This window comes from Python bivittatus, unplaced genomic scaffold (genome assembly GCF_059951505.1).
Source record: "Python bivittatus isolate LINGU-HERP-01145 unplaced genomic scaffold, Pbiv_v1 ctg000020_np1212, whole genome shotgun sequence".
Taxonomy (NCBI): Eukaryota; Metazoa; Chordata; class Lepidosauria; order Squamata; family Pythonidae; genus Python; species Python bivittatus.
Window position 1 is genome coordinate 44,138,346 of NW_028277030.1, and position 13,625 is coordinate 44,151,970.

The 13,625-nt window shown below is 36.0% G+C and overlaps 1 protein-coding gene across 7 annotated transcripts in view; it reads right to left on the reverse strand.

Annotated features, from left to right (window-relative positions):
• The window catches only part of COL12A1 (collagen type XII alpha 1 chain), a 145,920-nt gene that overhangs the window by 47,262 nt on the left and 85,033 nt on the right, over window positions 1–13,625 (reverse strand). For all 7 annotated transcript variants that reach the window (XM_007426960.3, XM_007426961.3, XM_007426962.3 and 4 more), the window contains 10 exons: window positions 12,476–12,615; window positions 10,954–11,086; window positions 10,828–10,854; window positions 9,134–9,276; window positions 8,025–8,154; window positions 6,236–6,375; window positions 5,604–5,733; window positions 4,455–4,597; window positions 2,782–2,911; window positions 192–334 (listed from right to left, as the gene is read on the reverse strand). In XM_007426960.3, the coding sequence (XP_007427022.2) occupies window positions 192–334; window positions 2,782–2,911; window positions 4,455–4,597; window positions 5,604–5,733; window positions 6,236–6,375; window positions 8,025–8,154; window positions 9,134–9,276; window positions 10,828–10,854; window positions 10,954–11,086; window positions 12,476–12,615 (1,259 nt within the window). The remainder of the gene's footprint in view (window positions 1–191; window positions 335–2,781; window positions 2,912–4,454; window positions 4,598–5,603; window positions 5,734–6,235; window positions 6,376–8,024; window positions 8,155–9,133; window positions 9,277–10,827; window positions 10,855–10,953; window positions 11,087–12,475; window positions 12,616–13,625) is intronic.

The following is a 13,625-nucleotide window of genomic DNA, read 5'->3' on the forward strand; positions in this document are numbered from 1 at the left end:
AAGTTATATTTCCAAGAAAGTTACTGCCTATGCGTAACTGTATAGTTACAGGGACATGACTCCGTTTTAACCATGCAATGAGAAAACAGTATTTTTCATTTCATTTTTCATTCAACAACTTCTACACAATAGGGGCATTCAGATTTACAGTTAATACAGACTATAATATATACTATGAAACATGAACTTACATATTCATCAATGGGGTCTCCAGAAGTGGGAGTATATATGATTCTATACTGCTGCACAGGCCCATCGGCATGGTCCCATTGAACAGAAAGGCTGTTTGTTGTTGGATCAAATACTCTTATATTCCGGGGTCCACTACGAGGCACTAAGACAAATGAACATTCAATATAAAATAAATCCAATGCAGTAATCTTCTCAAAGCATAGCACCCTGCAAGTACTTTACAGGGGCATATACATAATGGGGGAAATTATGTCTTTTGAATCCAGAACAAACAATTGCATTTCAGAGATTGTGCAGAATTATTTTGGATCAGCCACAGTCTGGAAGAACTGAAACTTGGAACATTCTGATTGTTTTGGATTTAGATAAAACAAAATCTAGATGGGGTACTTAGAGCACATTGCCCCTTCTCTCCCCTCCTCCCCTTAGCAGCTCCTGCCATTGCACATTTCATCTGCCCACCAATACCCCAATCATTTCTCCCCTTGCTTCCCAACCTCTTATTAACCTTGCTGGCTTTTTTCCCACTTGAAAAAAAGCAGCTGTTTCATTCCACACATACACCAGACACATAAAATATGCATGTTTCTTTTGGCCACAGCCTATCTGAAACCAGCTTTTCTGTGCACAGAACATTTTGCATAACCTTAACATTAACAAATTGATTGTGTGTGTGTGTGAGTGTATACTGTATATATACACACATACATACATACATACATACATGTTAATGTTAATACATACATAATATTAGATCTAAATGCACTGAAATTGCTGGATCTTAATAATCACTAACACAATCCCATTAATTTAAATTAGTATATTCTAAATACAGCTAAATCTGGATCTAATCCATAATATTTCTAAGAAAACTCAATTAATTCCATTGGCTGACTCCAATTCAGTAATTTTCAAATGATGCTCAGTAGAAAAACCATTATATGCACTCCTCTTCATGCCAACAAAACCTTGAATCAGCACAGTATGGATACTAAGCAATTATGAGCGCGGGCAGCTAAAATTACTTTTCTTAACTTCACTGCTTTAACATGGTAGAAAACAGCCACTGCTAAATGTAATCAATCAATCATAGAATTTTCCAAAGTGATTGAATTAATAAGATTTATTTTATGTAATCCAAGCTGATGATCCTTTCTAAGTTTAAAATTGTGAACATTTCTGATTTGCTACATCCTCCTAAAACATCTTCAAGGTTAAAACTATTTGGCTTCATGATCCAGGTGAATGTTTAATACATAACTGTCCATGGCTTCAGAAACTATAGTTAAAATAATTCAACTAAAATAATTGCATTTAGCAAAAGAAAAATTAAAACTGGTCAAGTGAGAATTATAAACTTATTCCATGTTTATTCAATTTTTACAAGTTAAATAAGAGCAAAGCCCACAGTGGAATGACCAACGCAACAGCTAGTGGGATGTCCATAAAATAAATTTCATGGAAAATAGCTGACATTATTTATTTTCCATTAATTGAAAATAAAATGCCCAGTGATAGAGCCAGTGACAGTGAGTCTGACATGTCTACCTGTATACTACATAAATAATTATTTCCTCTTTAATGACTAAATGCAGGTAGAATTGTGCTTTCTGACATTGCACTTTCATCTCGTTTGATGGTAAGTGGAGTCTCTCATTGCATTTCTCTAATTTCTTTCTTTCCTCCAAAAGCCCTTCCTCCATCAGTGTGACTTGCATCTTGTTTCTTCTACAAGCTCAACCTTTCTCCTCTCTGTCCCCTTTCTTGTCCTCCAACTGCAGGACCTCTACCACCAGCAGGCCTTAATTCCTCCAACATCTATACATCCCAAGCATCCACTGTGCAAAGTTTGGAACATATCATCCTTGTGAGTCTCAAAAGTAGGAGTCCTCTCTTTTAAACCACCAAAATTCCTCCTCACAAACCCATCCTTGGGGATGCACATGGCCCTCTCTTGATATTATCTAATATAAAATCCCAATACTTAAAGTTGTATATTTTAACTGCAGGAAACACTTTGTAAATTTGTACCAAAGGGCAATGTCAATCTGAATATGTCACTATTGATAACTCAAGTTGAAATCATGAATGTCACTTTCAGTTACAATGAACTGCAGGCTGATATCACATACAAGTAGCTATCAGTATTCACCAGGGTATCTCTATATTTCTGATCATCTATTTGTGTATGAACATTTACCAAATTCTGGATTTTCATACTAATGTATACAGTTATAGTTAAAGTCATGGAGAGTATGAATTTGAGTGAGGTAGTTTAGTCCTTAATACAAAATTGCCTTTAATTCCTCTGGATATTTTAATGTGAAACATTTAAGTGTTCAAAGAGTACACTTTAAACTTGTATCCAGAGGCAAAATATTGGACTAAATACAGCAAAGTTCCCTATGCAAAACATCCCTCATATGCATTAATTCAATACTTCTGATCACCTGAAACAAGAGAAACTATCCTCAACTAAGGCCCAGTGCTGAATATAAGAACTGAAAAATATTTGCAGAGATAGCTAGGAAGGAGAAATTCACAGTCATCAATTAGAGTTTAGCAATAACATGCATGTTTTCTGCTTACATGTTCTTCCCTGTCCTGTAGTTGGATCTCCTTCTCCATCAGCATACAGAGCAACGACATTTATTGAATATGGAGTGTCAGGAGTCAGACGCTCCAGTAAAACATTGCGTGTGTTGCTTGGTACAATAACCTAGGAAGAAAGCAATACTGAAATTTTGTCTGTAACTGATGGCAAGCATTTAATACTTGCTTCATGGATATCCTTCACCAGCCCAATAAACTGCTTAAATAGTGACTCTTCAGGAGAAGTTAACAGCTGATAAACTGCCTCAACACTCACTTTGGACCACTTGACATGGGGGTTATATTTCTGCGTATATCCCACCAAACTGTGAAATCTCTAGAAGTGTCAGAAAGTTGCTGTTAGAATGTTTGGCCAGACTTCTTTTATATCTGTCCATCTGTTGATCTATCTACACATGGTGAGGTTTTAGATTACTATTATCTTTTTCCTATAACTTGTTCTCCCCTCCCCACATGCACTGTGAGGATTTTTTATCTCTGACCGTAAATCAACAAAGTAAAGAACTGAAAGCTCAGAAAAATCTAAAATTGGAAGTCACCAAGTGAGCTTCCATGATGGAGGGTGAGCCTTAACTTGATATCCAGTCCAACACCTTAACCATTACATTTCTAAGCACAGAAGCATTTCTTCACAACCTAGTACAAGACTGCTATAAATTATGAAGTTGTCCCTGAATAGTAAGAATGTCTATACTAATGTTTTTAGAGTGAGCTTGTATGTGATACAAATGTATGTACAAACATTTAAGCAGTTGTCCATCCTGTGAAATCTGGTTGCATAAAGGAGTGACAAGTCTTGGATAATATTAGATTACTTTGGATATTTTAGATATATATTCAGAAAAACTGAAAATGCCAGTGGTTGTCTCAATAGATATGGAAAAAGCTTTGGTTATAGTAAAATGTACATTTTTCAAGCAAGTTCTGGCCTAATTATGGATTTCTTTCCTTTTTTATTAAATGGATTAAAATGTGGTATTCTAATCCTTTGGCCAGAGTTGTTATAAAAGGAAATATCTCTCTACCTCTCTACAACTCCTGATATAACGGCAAACTTAATAAATATTAATTCATATTTCCAAGGTTTAATGTTCAAAAACTGTTTTAGTATATATTATATATTTTATCTTTTTATCTTTTCTTTCTTTTTCATTTTATTCTTCATATATGTTTACACACACACACACACACACACAAATGTTCAATACACAACAATGTAATCTTTACAGGCCAATTCATGAGAGGAAGTTACTTCTGGCCAAGTGTGCAGTAAACTATATATTACAGTCAATGTACTTTTCAGCTTGTGACTTAACCAAATAATCTTCTGAGTGAACTGTAATGTGGCCAAATTAATTTGTTTTCCATTATAAATCGGTTAACTTTTCTCTCAAATTTCAACAAACCTGAAAAACAAACCTGCTTTTTCTTTTTTCTTTTCTTTTAGTAATGCAATAGTCTCTAACAAATAGTCCTGGCCTTGTATTAACAACCTTCTCTAATTTTATCTGAACTGAAATTGTTTAAAATAACTGGAAAAAATATATATGGCATTCAGAACATTCAGACATTTACAGTGGAATAGGATGCATTACTTGTTTTTCATCACCCAGAGATCACTGTGGAAATAATTATCTTAAATTACTTACAGATTCTGATGGTTTTGTGCCAGCTAGTGGATTATAGACAATTTTGTACTGCTGCACTGGACCTGGTGCAGATTCCCACTGGACGTTAAGGCTGTTTGTTGTTGGGTTGTAAACTTGGACGCTTCTTGGTGTCCCCCTCATCACTGAATCATGAATAATATAAAACCAATTTGCATTTTTTTAGAAAAAAAAAATTCCTTAATTGTAGATTCTGGTATCAGCAGAATGTGAGTTAAAAATGGTGGCTTCAAGGCCAAAGTTTGAGAGAGCAAAGTATAAACAGAAGATTTAACTATATCTATTGCAATGTATGTCATTTATATAATGATGTTATTATGCAAATGATATCTGTGTCATAAGATATTATGCAAATACAGCAAACTATGCAATATGCATCATTTGCACAATGATGTCATTCCACAAATAATGTCACTTGTGTCACCAAAATGACTTACTCTTCAATTTACTGGACTCTGGGGAATACCCAACACTCCTTCCCACCCCCATCCCTACCAGTCTATTAAAAGTAGGTTTCACTGGACTAATTTTGGTATCACTGAAGAGGATCAGCTCTGGAAGGGAGAACCCAAAAATACTTTTTCATATGTTTCTGGTAGTGCCAACCATACCTTAAACCAATGCCTGCATTTGCATATAATGTGAAGCCAGGATTTGTTTTAACTGTTTCATTAAATAAGCCAAAATCAGCCTTGCAACCAAGCAAATTAATTATTACTTTTTGCCAGTTCCAATTCTGATCCCCTGTATTTCTTCTGCCATACCCAGATTTTGTACAAAGTACAAAAACTAACCAGGAATAAATCATAGTTCAGAGCTCAGTCTTAAGAATAGTCCTTCATCAAAACAAGCTAGATTCATTAACAAACTGGTTTTAAATGTGTTTTGCCATGGAGCTAATCCCAAAACAAGCCACCTTCAGGCTTAGGGTTATATGGGAACCAGGCTAATATCTACAAAAATGCCTTACTAACTGATCTCAATGATTTGTACAATACCATAATGAAGTCCAATAAGCTTAAACCCATTGGAATCAGCACGTTACATTCACTTAATTCTACACTTAATTATGCCCCAAAGTCCCAACATTTCATCAACATTTGATGAAAGGGGGAATGTAGTTTTACTTACATGTTTTCCCCGTATCAGACATTCGGCCTCCATCACCTTCTGAGTAAACAGGAACGACGGTTACTTTGTATTGTGTGTCAGGCTGTAGATTCCTTAGAACAGCATAATTTGTATTCCCAGGGAAAGTTACCTATCAAAGTTTAAAACAGGGTAAAGACAACATGTAATTGGCAGTTGACAACCGGAGACTTGCTTAGATGACTCCATTGCTGAGGGGCCATTTTAATACTCCTTTCCCTATGGTTTGTTTCTTGGTTTTTATGATATTTTTCATGTGTTTTTTATATTTTTCATGTTGTTTTTATGTTTGTTTCTTATCTGATTGTTGAACGTCACTCAGAGTCACTTTTGGTGAAATGGGCGGCTATATAAATTTGCTTCATAATAAAATAATAAAAAATAATTTCATGGTGTTCTTAAACTACTTTCCCTGTATACTGTAAAAGGTGACCTTCATGTTCACCAAAGTTCTATTATTTTATCCAAAACTAAAATCCCCAGGGGACTTTGTCACCAATGGTGAGTGTTTCATATGCAGGGTCCCCAAATTAAGTGTAACATCATTTTGAAGAGCCTCCAGACATGTGCACAGAAACTGAACAGATATGAAAATATGTATACAAAGCAATTACCATTTCCTCTGCACCTCCTGCCACAGGTACATAATACACCTTGTATTGACGAGGATTCCCTTCAGCATGATCCCATCGGACGTTTAATGTGCTAGTGGTTTGATCATAAACTCTAAGATTCCTTACAGTATTGAGAGGTTCTGAAGTGATTTAAAAGTACAAGGAAGACAGAAATATTAAAGACATATATGCATTAATATAAATTCAAGTGATATACATTAAATGTGAAGCATGTTGCAATTGTGAGAGGGGTGGCTACATAAATTGATATAACAAATAAATAAAGTGTCCTAGTTATGAAAGGTAGCATAAAACTGACACTTGAATCACTGTCATGTCCACTTTAGTTGTTCATTTTTAATTAGAAGTTGTTACCTTCTAATCTAAAGGAAATCTGACAACCTGCTCAAAAATGCTGTTTCCTGGAATATAACTCTCTGCTGTTGCTTTGCTGCTGCTGCTAATTGAGGTTTAAGGAGGGCTGAGAAACTTCACTACTCAATAGCCATCCAGCTGTGCTACTCATGGTATAACTAAGCTCTCATGTTCCTGAAGCCATTAACCTCAATGGGGGGGGGAGCTGTTCTCCACTGGCAAAATGAAGAGGTGGAATGATGGTAACCTTTCAGACTAACCTACCTCACTACATGGCTGTTCAGAAAAAAATACCTTTATAAAAGAAAGACAAAATAAAAACCAAACTAATAAAGATGCTTCCCTACCATCAACAGTACAATGGTTATTAAACTATTGCTCTCATAGGGTTAGTTGTACCTATCCTCTTCACTACCAGTTGCTAACTCTATAGATATAAATGAAGAGTAATTTCTCCTAATAAAACTCATTTCAGATTTAAGTCTGAAATGTGTTTCCCTCTCACTGAAGTCAAATGTCAAACATCCAGGCACTTGTGAAATAATTAATGAATAGCACACTTTTAAGGAATAAATGGGGGGAAGAGGAATCACACATTTAGAGTTCATGGCTTTTATATATGTGTATTAAGCACAGTGAATGTCGGAGATGACCCTAAAGTGCCAAGCTTTAGAATGTCAACACAAAGGGGCTTGCTTTTCAAACAATGAAATTAAGTAGATTTTATTTTTATGGCTGAAGCAGCCTTTTTTGGTAGGGTAATAGCTTGCTGACCACATATATTTGAGGATTTTTTTAAACTGCATTCCAGCGCTAGAGAGACGAAGCCCAGAGTGTTGAAACAACTGAATTGCAATGGACAGAAAGGGGAAAGGAGAAAGGTTCACAAAAAGGCCGTGCACTAGTGTGGTGGAGCCATCCAGCTTTTTGTTATTTGTCAGTGCTCCGAAGTGAAATAAAACACCATTTCAAGCTGTTTTGGGCCCAGGGAACAGAAGCCCTATCTTGGGAAAAGAATGCTGGATGCTAGACAATAACTCTGTAAGAATTGTACATTTGTCATTCAATGTTGTATTGTTATTCAATAAAATAATCTTCTAGAAAAAGTAAATTTAAGTCATTCTCTCTCTCTCCTCTCTCTCTCTCTCTCTCTCTCTCAAACACACATGCATATAAAGGAATGAAAATTACATAAAGAAAATCTATGGGTATTAAATACTGGCTCAAAACATATTCTACATTTAAGTTTTTGGGGGTTTTTTAGAAGTTGATAATGCGGCAATTTTTTAAAAAAATGGCTGAGGGTCATATGACAATGGAACAGCAAAACCTGCCAACTTCCCCAGTCATTTAACACATCTCTTTTGTGACTCTGTTTCAATGGTAAAAAAATGCTCAGGATGGTTTCACTTACTCGTTTTGCCCCTTCCTGTTATTTGTCCTCCTTCCCCATCTGGGTAAATCGAAGAAACTGTAACGCGGTAAGGGGTGTCGGGCCGCAGCTTCTGGAGCACAATGCTATTCTGCCTCCCTCCTACTGTGGACTTGAATACAATGGAATGACATGAAAAACAGCAAGGCAACAAACTAAACAGAGTTCAGTCTGAAAAGAAGTATGTATTGTACGTACAGTACTACAGACTCAGGTTTCAGGTTTGTAGCTCAGAACCATACAATGTACTGCAACTATTTCATTGAACATTTTATGACTTATATGCTAGGTGGATTTTTAATTTACCTGGTTATTTGTCAGGCACAAGAATGATAAGACATTAGACATTCCATGCATTTTTAAAAATAAACATTTTTTTATTTCTGCCTATCAGCTGAAAAATGTAAATATGAGGATGTCCACGTGGCTGATGAATTAAAAGCTATTACCTATAGCTCCCCGGCATAGGCAAGTGCAGGGGGAAGGGGAGGCAAGTGACGAATGTACATTATGATATCATAGTGCAAAGCCTGTGACTTATGTACATGTATCCAATGTCACAACCCATCGTGATATCATGACACACGCTTGCCATTTTTTTTTCATCATCGCAGTTCGTAACTGACTCATGGATCCCAGGGCCTTTGTTCATCTTTTATTATGGACAACAGGACAGATAATATGACATGAAATTCCAGCAAAATCCAATTGTGAGGACATGCAGCAAAATTAACTGTATCCGGTTGTGACACTTCACAATCAACATACAGCTATATGTGTTCTTCTCTGTGGAGAGCTTGGTGTATCTTAGAAAACTTGCATTGTTTGAAGCATACCCAGAAATGTTATCTTGTAACATGTTTTTTCCTCTCTCTCAAGTAAAATTCTACACTGAGATGTTTTATCTGATAGTCAATATTTCCTCCTTGTGATGTAGGAAGTCAAGTCATTTGAACTGATTATGCAGAATGCTAAAATTTATAACAGTCTAACACACTGAACAGACCTTTTTTCTCTTTATTATTATTTTAAAAATAAACAAAACAGGTTTTGTTTGACAGTGAATGCTTTCCCCCCAGAGAATTAATTACCGAAAGTTCAGGACCATCACCCGTGGCAGGTCGGTAAGTGATCTTGTAGCGTTGCACCCGTCCAATGGCAGGATCCCACTTGACAGTCAAGCTATTGGATGTTGCATTATATACCTGGAGATTCCGTGGGCCACTCTTTGGTACTGGTATGAAATTATTAAAACAGTTGCTGAGCAGAATCTTGTAAAAAATAAATGTGCAGTACGGTCATTCTATACTATGATGTGAAAACTATGTGCTCATGACTGAGAAAAATAATTTTAAATTAAACATAACTTTAAAATTTAGAATTTAAATAATAATGTATCTTATTGGGGTTTACTATGAATGATAAAAATGCATTCAAATTCAGAGTTGTGCAGTATAATATAGTATATAATGTTGTTATTACATAACGAGAACCAAAGGAAAATGTAATGTGGAAACTGTACATTCTTAAACATAACCAGTTGGAATAAAACCCATTGCACAAAACTATTTATTTGTTCACAGAATTTCTGCTTCTTTTAAAGACAGACCTATATCCATAGGAAGTTCTCTATGAAGCACCTTTTTATTTTTTAGAAGGAAGCGAGGGGAATTCCAGTTTGAAAGGTAAACTAATAAACTACACAAGTACGCATGCTGGTTTGCAGAACTTTCTGTATTTGCCCCCATAGCAATATACATATATGCTAAACAGCTACATTGTAGATTGTTGGCATCTTGATCCTAAACACATATACAGTATAACCAAATAACACTTATGCAGAAAGTGTCTCCAAGTCAACTGCTTATGTAACAGGAATTGCACATCAACTGATCCAACTTGGATACAAAGTCAGTATAATGTAAACAATAAATTGTTTTGCTACAGAAACTACTACATCCTATACCTGACAAGGGTTTATAATTTTTAATTCCCACAAACAGCGTTTCTCAGCATGCTGGCTGGGAAATTCTAGGAGCTGAAGTCCATACATTTTCAAACTGCCAAGGCTGAGAAACACTGCCCACAAAGTTACTCAAGTCACTATGTTTCCAGCATGCTAAAGGCAACATAGATTTATGACTGTCTCAATCTCCTTTTTATCTTCACCAATGTATACCAACTAATCTTTATGAAATTCTACTGTGCCATACTGTACTGGGGAACCAAAAAATGAGAGACATGCAACTTACCAACTATATGACTATAGGCCAGCAACTAACTTTTACTCTAACATATTTCATATACTTCCTACAGAGATAAAATGTGCTGCAGGTGAAAAGAACTTCACCTGAGTGCCTGAAGAAAGTTAGGATATACATATATTATTTCCCATTCATAAAATATAACAAATGATAAGAAAAAGTCAAGATCAAAAGCTTTGGACAAGATCCATGATGCATACTATTCAGGATTCATAGCATGAGAGATTTATGTTGCAATCACAGTATTCAGTGCTTGCACCATAACATTTTGGCTTCTCCTTATGCCCTCTAAAATTATGCTAAAATTCAGTGAAGGCTCCAGATGCTCATTGGTATATAAGGTAAATGACTGAAGGGAATTTGGAAGTCCTATATATATTTTAATCATATTCATATACAGCTTCTCTGTAATCTGAATTGGTCCTGTTTGTGGTTTCCAAGGATATCTATTTGCTATCTTTCCTATCCTTTTCTACTATTGCCTGATATGCAACATGCTATTCATGAAGTCAAGCACTTACCTGGTGTTGTTATAGGCACAATGGGCACTATAAAGAAAAATACAAAAGAGATTGAGTAGGTATGAAACGTGTGACCTTTACTCATCCCAAATTATTAATTTATTAAGATATTTCAAAACTACTTACATGTACGTTCACTGCCAATCAATTCATCACTCTCTGATTCATCAGGATAAATTCCAGTAACTGAGATGTCATACAATGTGTCTGGTGTAAGATTTTCAAAAAGTAGAGTATTTTCTTCACCATTTAGAATTGTCTTCAAATGTTATGGGAAAAAGAAGAAGAAGAAAAAAATAGAAGAGGCTATATACAAGCACCAAACATTTTTAATAGGGTAAATATATCATATAAGATATACAACCATTAGCTTTTCTCAAGGCACTGAAGACCTGGTTGTTTCTCCAGGCATTTGGATCAGGTGAGCTTTGTTGTTACTGATGAGTTTTTCAGTGAGTGAGGTTATTGTTTATCCTTGGGTGCCAGGGGTTATACGTGGTGGGTTTTCGGTGCTTTAATCTTTGTAAGCTGCCCAGAGTCTGTCTGTCTGTCTGTCTGTCTGTCTGTCTGTCTGTCTGTCTCTCTCTCTCTCTCTCACACACACACACACACACACACACACACATATATATATATATATATATATATATATATATATATATATAGTTTTACATCTACCAATCCATTTAACATCAAAAGATGTACCATCAATTCCCAATTATATGCAGAGAGAAGGGGCTGCTCCAAAAAATAAATCATCATCTTTAATAAACAGATGCCACCAAGCCAACCAGCAGTGGCCTTTACCAATATATGAACAATGCTATCATCCGGAAGGAGGAAATAGGGAACACTGGGTTTCCCTGACAGACCCTAAATTGCAGATTGTTGGTCAAAGAGAGATTCAAGGAGGGCCACCACTGCCCAGAAAACAGGATTCTATTCTTGCAGCCTCACATATTGGAGAAAAGAGAAAAAAAGCAAGTTTCCTGATATTCTACAGCTACTGTATAAATACATTCTCCATCATTCTGACAAACATTTATTTATCTTTCAGAGTGTAATGCAGGGTCAATCCTTTTGGGCTGATGGGCACTTCTAAAATTTTGAAAACATGTTGGCAGTGCTCTCAAAAATGATTGCAATGGAGACTGCCTATTTATAAAATTATTGCCATGATGGGAGTAGACATCACAATACATCCGCCTACCAGAAGACAAACTGGTGAGATTGCTCCCAATCATCCCCCCTAGGCCTCAGGATGCTCTCTATTACTCCAGCTCATATTTGCTCTTTTTCAAGGCAGGTAGCAAACAAAGCCCTGGGCACCCATCCATTATTTTAATTTTCTAAGAATGTCTGTGTGGGGCCCAGAGAAGTCTTGCAGATAAATATGAGGCTGGAGGCTGATGCTTTATTTGTAGCACAACAGGTTCCCATTTGTTTATTTTTCAATTAAATTACTTTTAAAATCAGGTTTGGGAGGAAGCCTTATACAGTAGTTACCAAGGGCACACAGACATATTGGTAATTGCACCTCAGATTTTAATTGTGAATAAATGTAATTGCTTAGGTTTCAAATAATCACTGGACTAACAGTTCCACACCTTTTGAATTTACTCCTTTTTGAGAATCCAGAAATTCCTACCTCCAGTTTTTCGGGTTGACCATAAGGCCCCCACATTACTCTATAGAGAGCCACATCAGGTGCTCCATGGTCCCAAGTACCTCTGAAACTAGTTGGGGTTACTTGATCTATTCTCAAATTGAGTGGTGCTGGTACAGGTACTGTAAAATGGAAAAAAGAGAGAGAAAAAGCCCATGCATATATAGTAAATCACTAGATACAGAAATTTACTATGTAAGAGATTTTTGTTTTGAGTGCAGCCACATGGGAACACACACAATAGTTTCCACACTTAGAACAATCTTCGCTTTCTCTAAAGCTTCACATATATCAAATGTTGCTATGGCTAGTATTTACACATGGCAAGGTTAGGCCCATGAATGCTGGCAAGACTCAACAAGTCAAGTTTCAAAACTCTAATACTCTTTCAATATTTTTAGAGACGAAAAAGTTAATTAGGGATTGCAGAAGTGATTCAGTTGTTGTAGAGTTTAATGAAAGACATGGTCTTATTGGGGTAATAAACTAGAAGGCAGCCTTCTGTTTATGGGACTCCCAGAGTCATCTGCATGACTGTTGTAGAAAACTACCATGATCCAACAGGGATGCTCTTATATTGTTTAACCTTGGCAATATTATGACTTAAAAGAAACGTATTAGAACATGGTGGACTGATAACACAGTTGCAACGCTGTTCATGTAAAGCTATGAAGGAAGCCTAATTTTTCAAAGTATGTATCTTTTCTAACCAAAGAAAATTGAAATGTCATGCCACACATACTGCTGATGATCACAGATCTTCAAGCTTTTTGGTAGGGGTGGCAACAAGGCTGTCCAGTATCAATAAAGCCAAAGAGGCTGCATTTCAGTGGTTAAAGATAATTTTACATTTTTTAACCAGATGTTCAATCTACATATGACTCTTCGGAAAAGGGGCTAGTGAATGTAACGGAACTTACATTGTCTGTTGGATTATAACCTTAAATTTTACCAAAAAAAACCCTTTTCATAGTCCAGCCACATAGAAATCATCTACACATTAATTCAGCTGATCAAAAAAAAAAAAAAATCTCCACAGAAACTACATACCCCAATTGTCAATGGCTTTCATCATTTTATGAGTTTCCCAACCCACCCACTACACATCATCTTGGCAACAGCTGTGGAAACA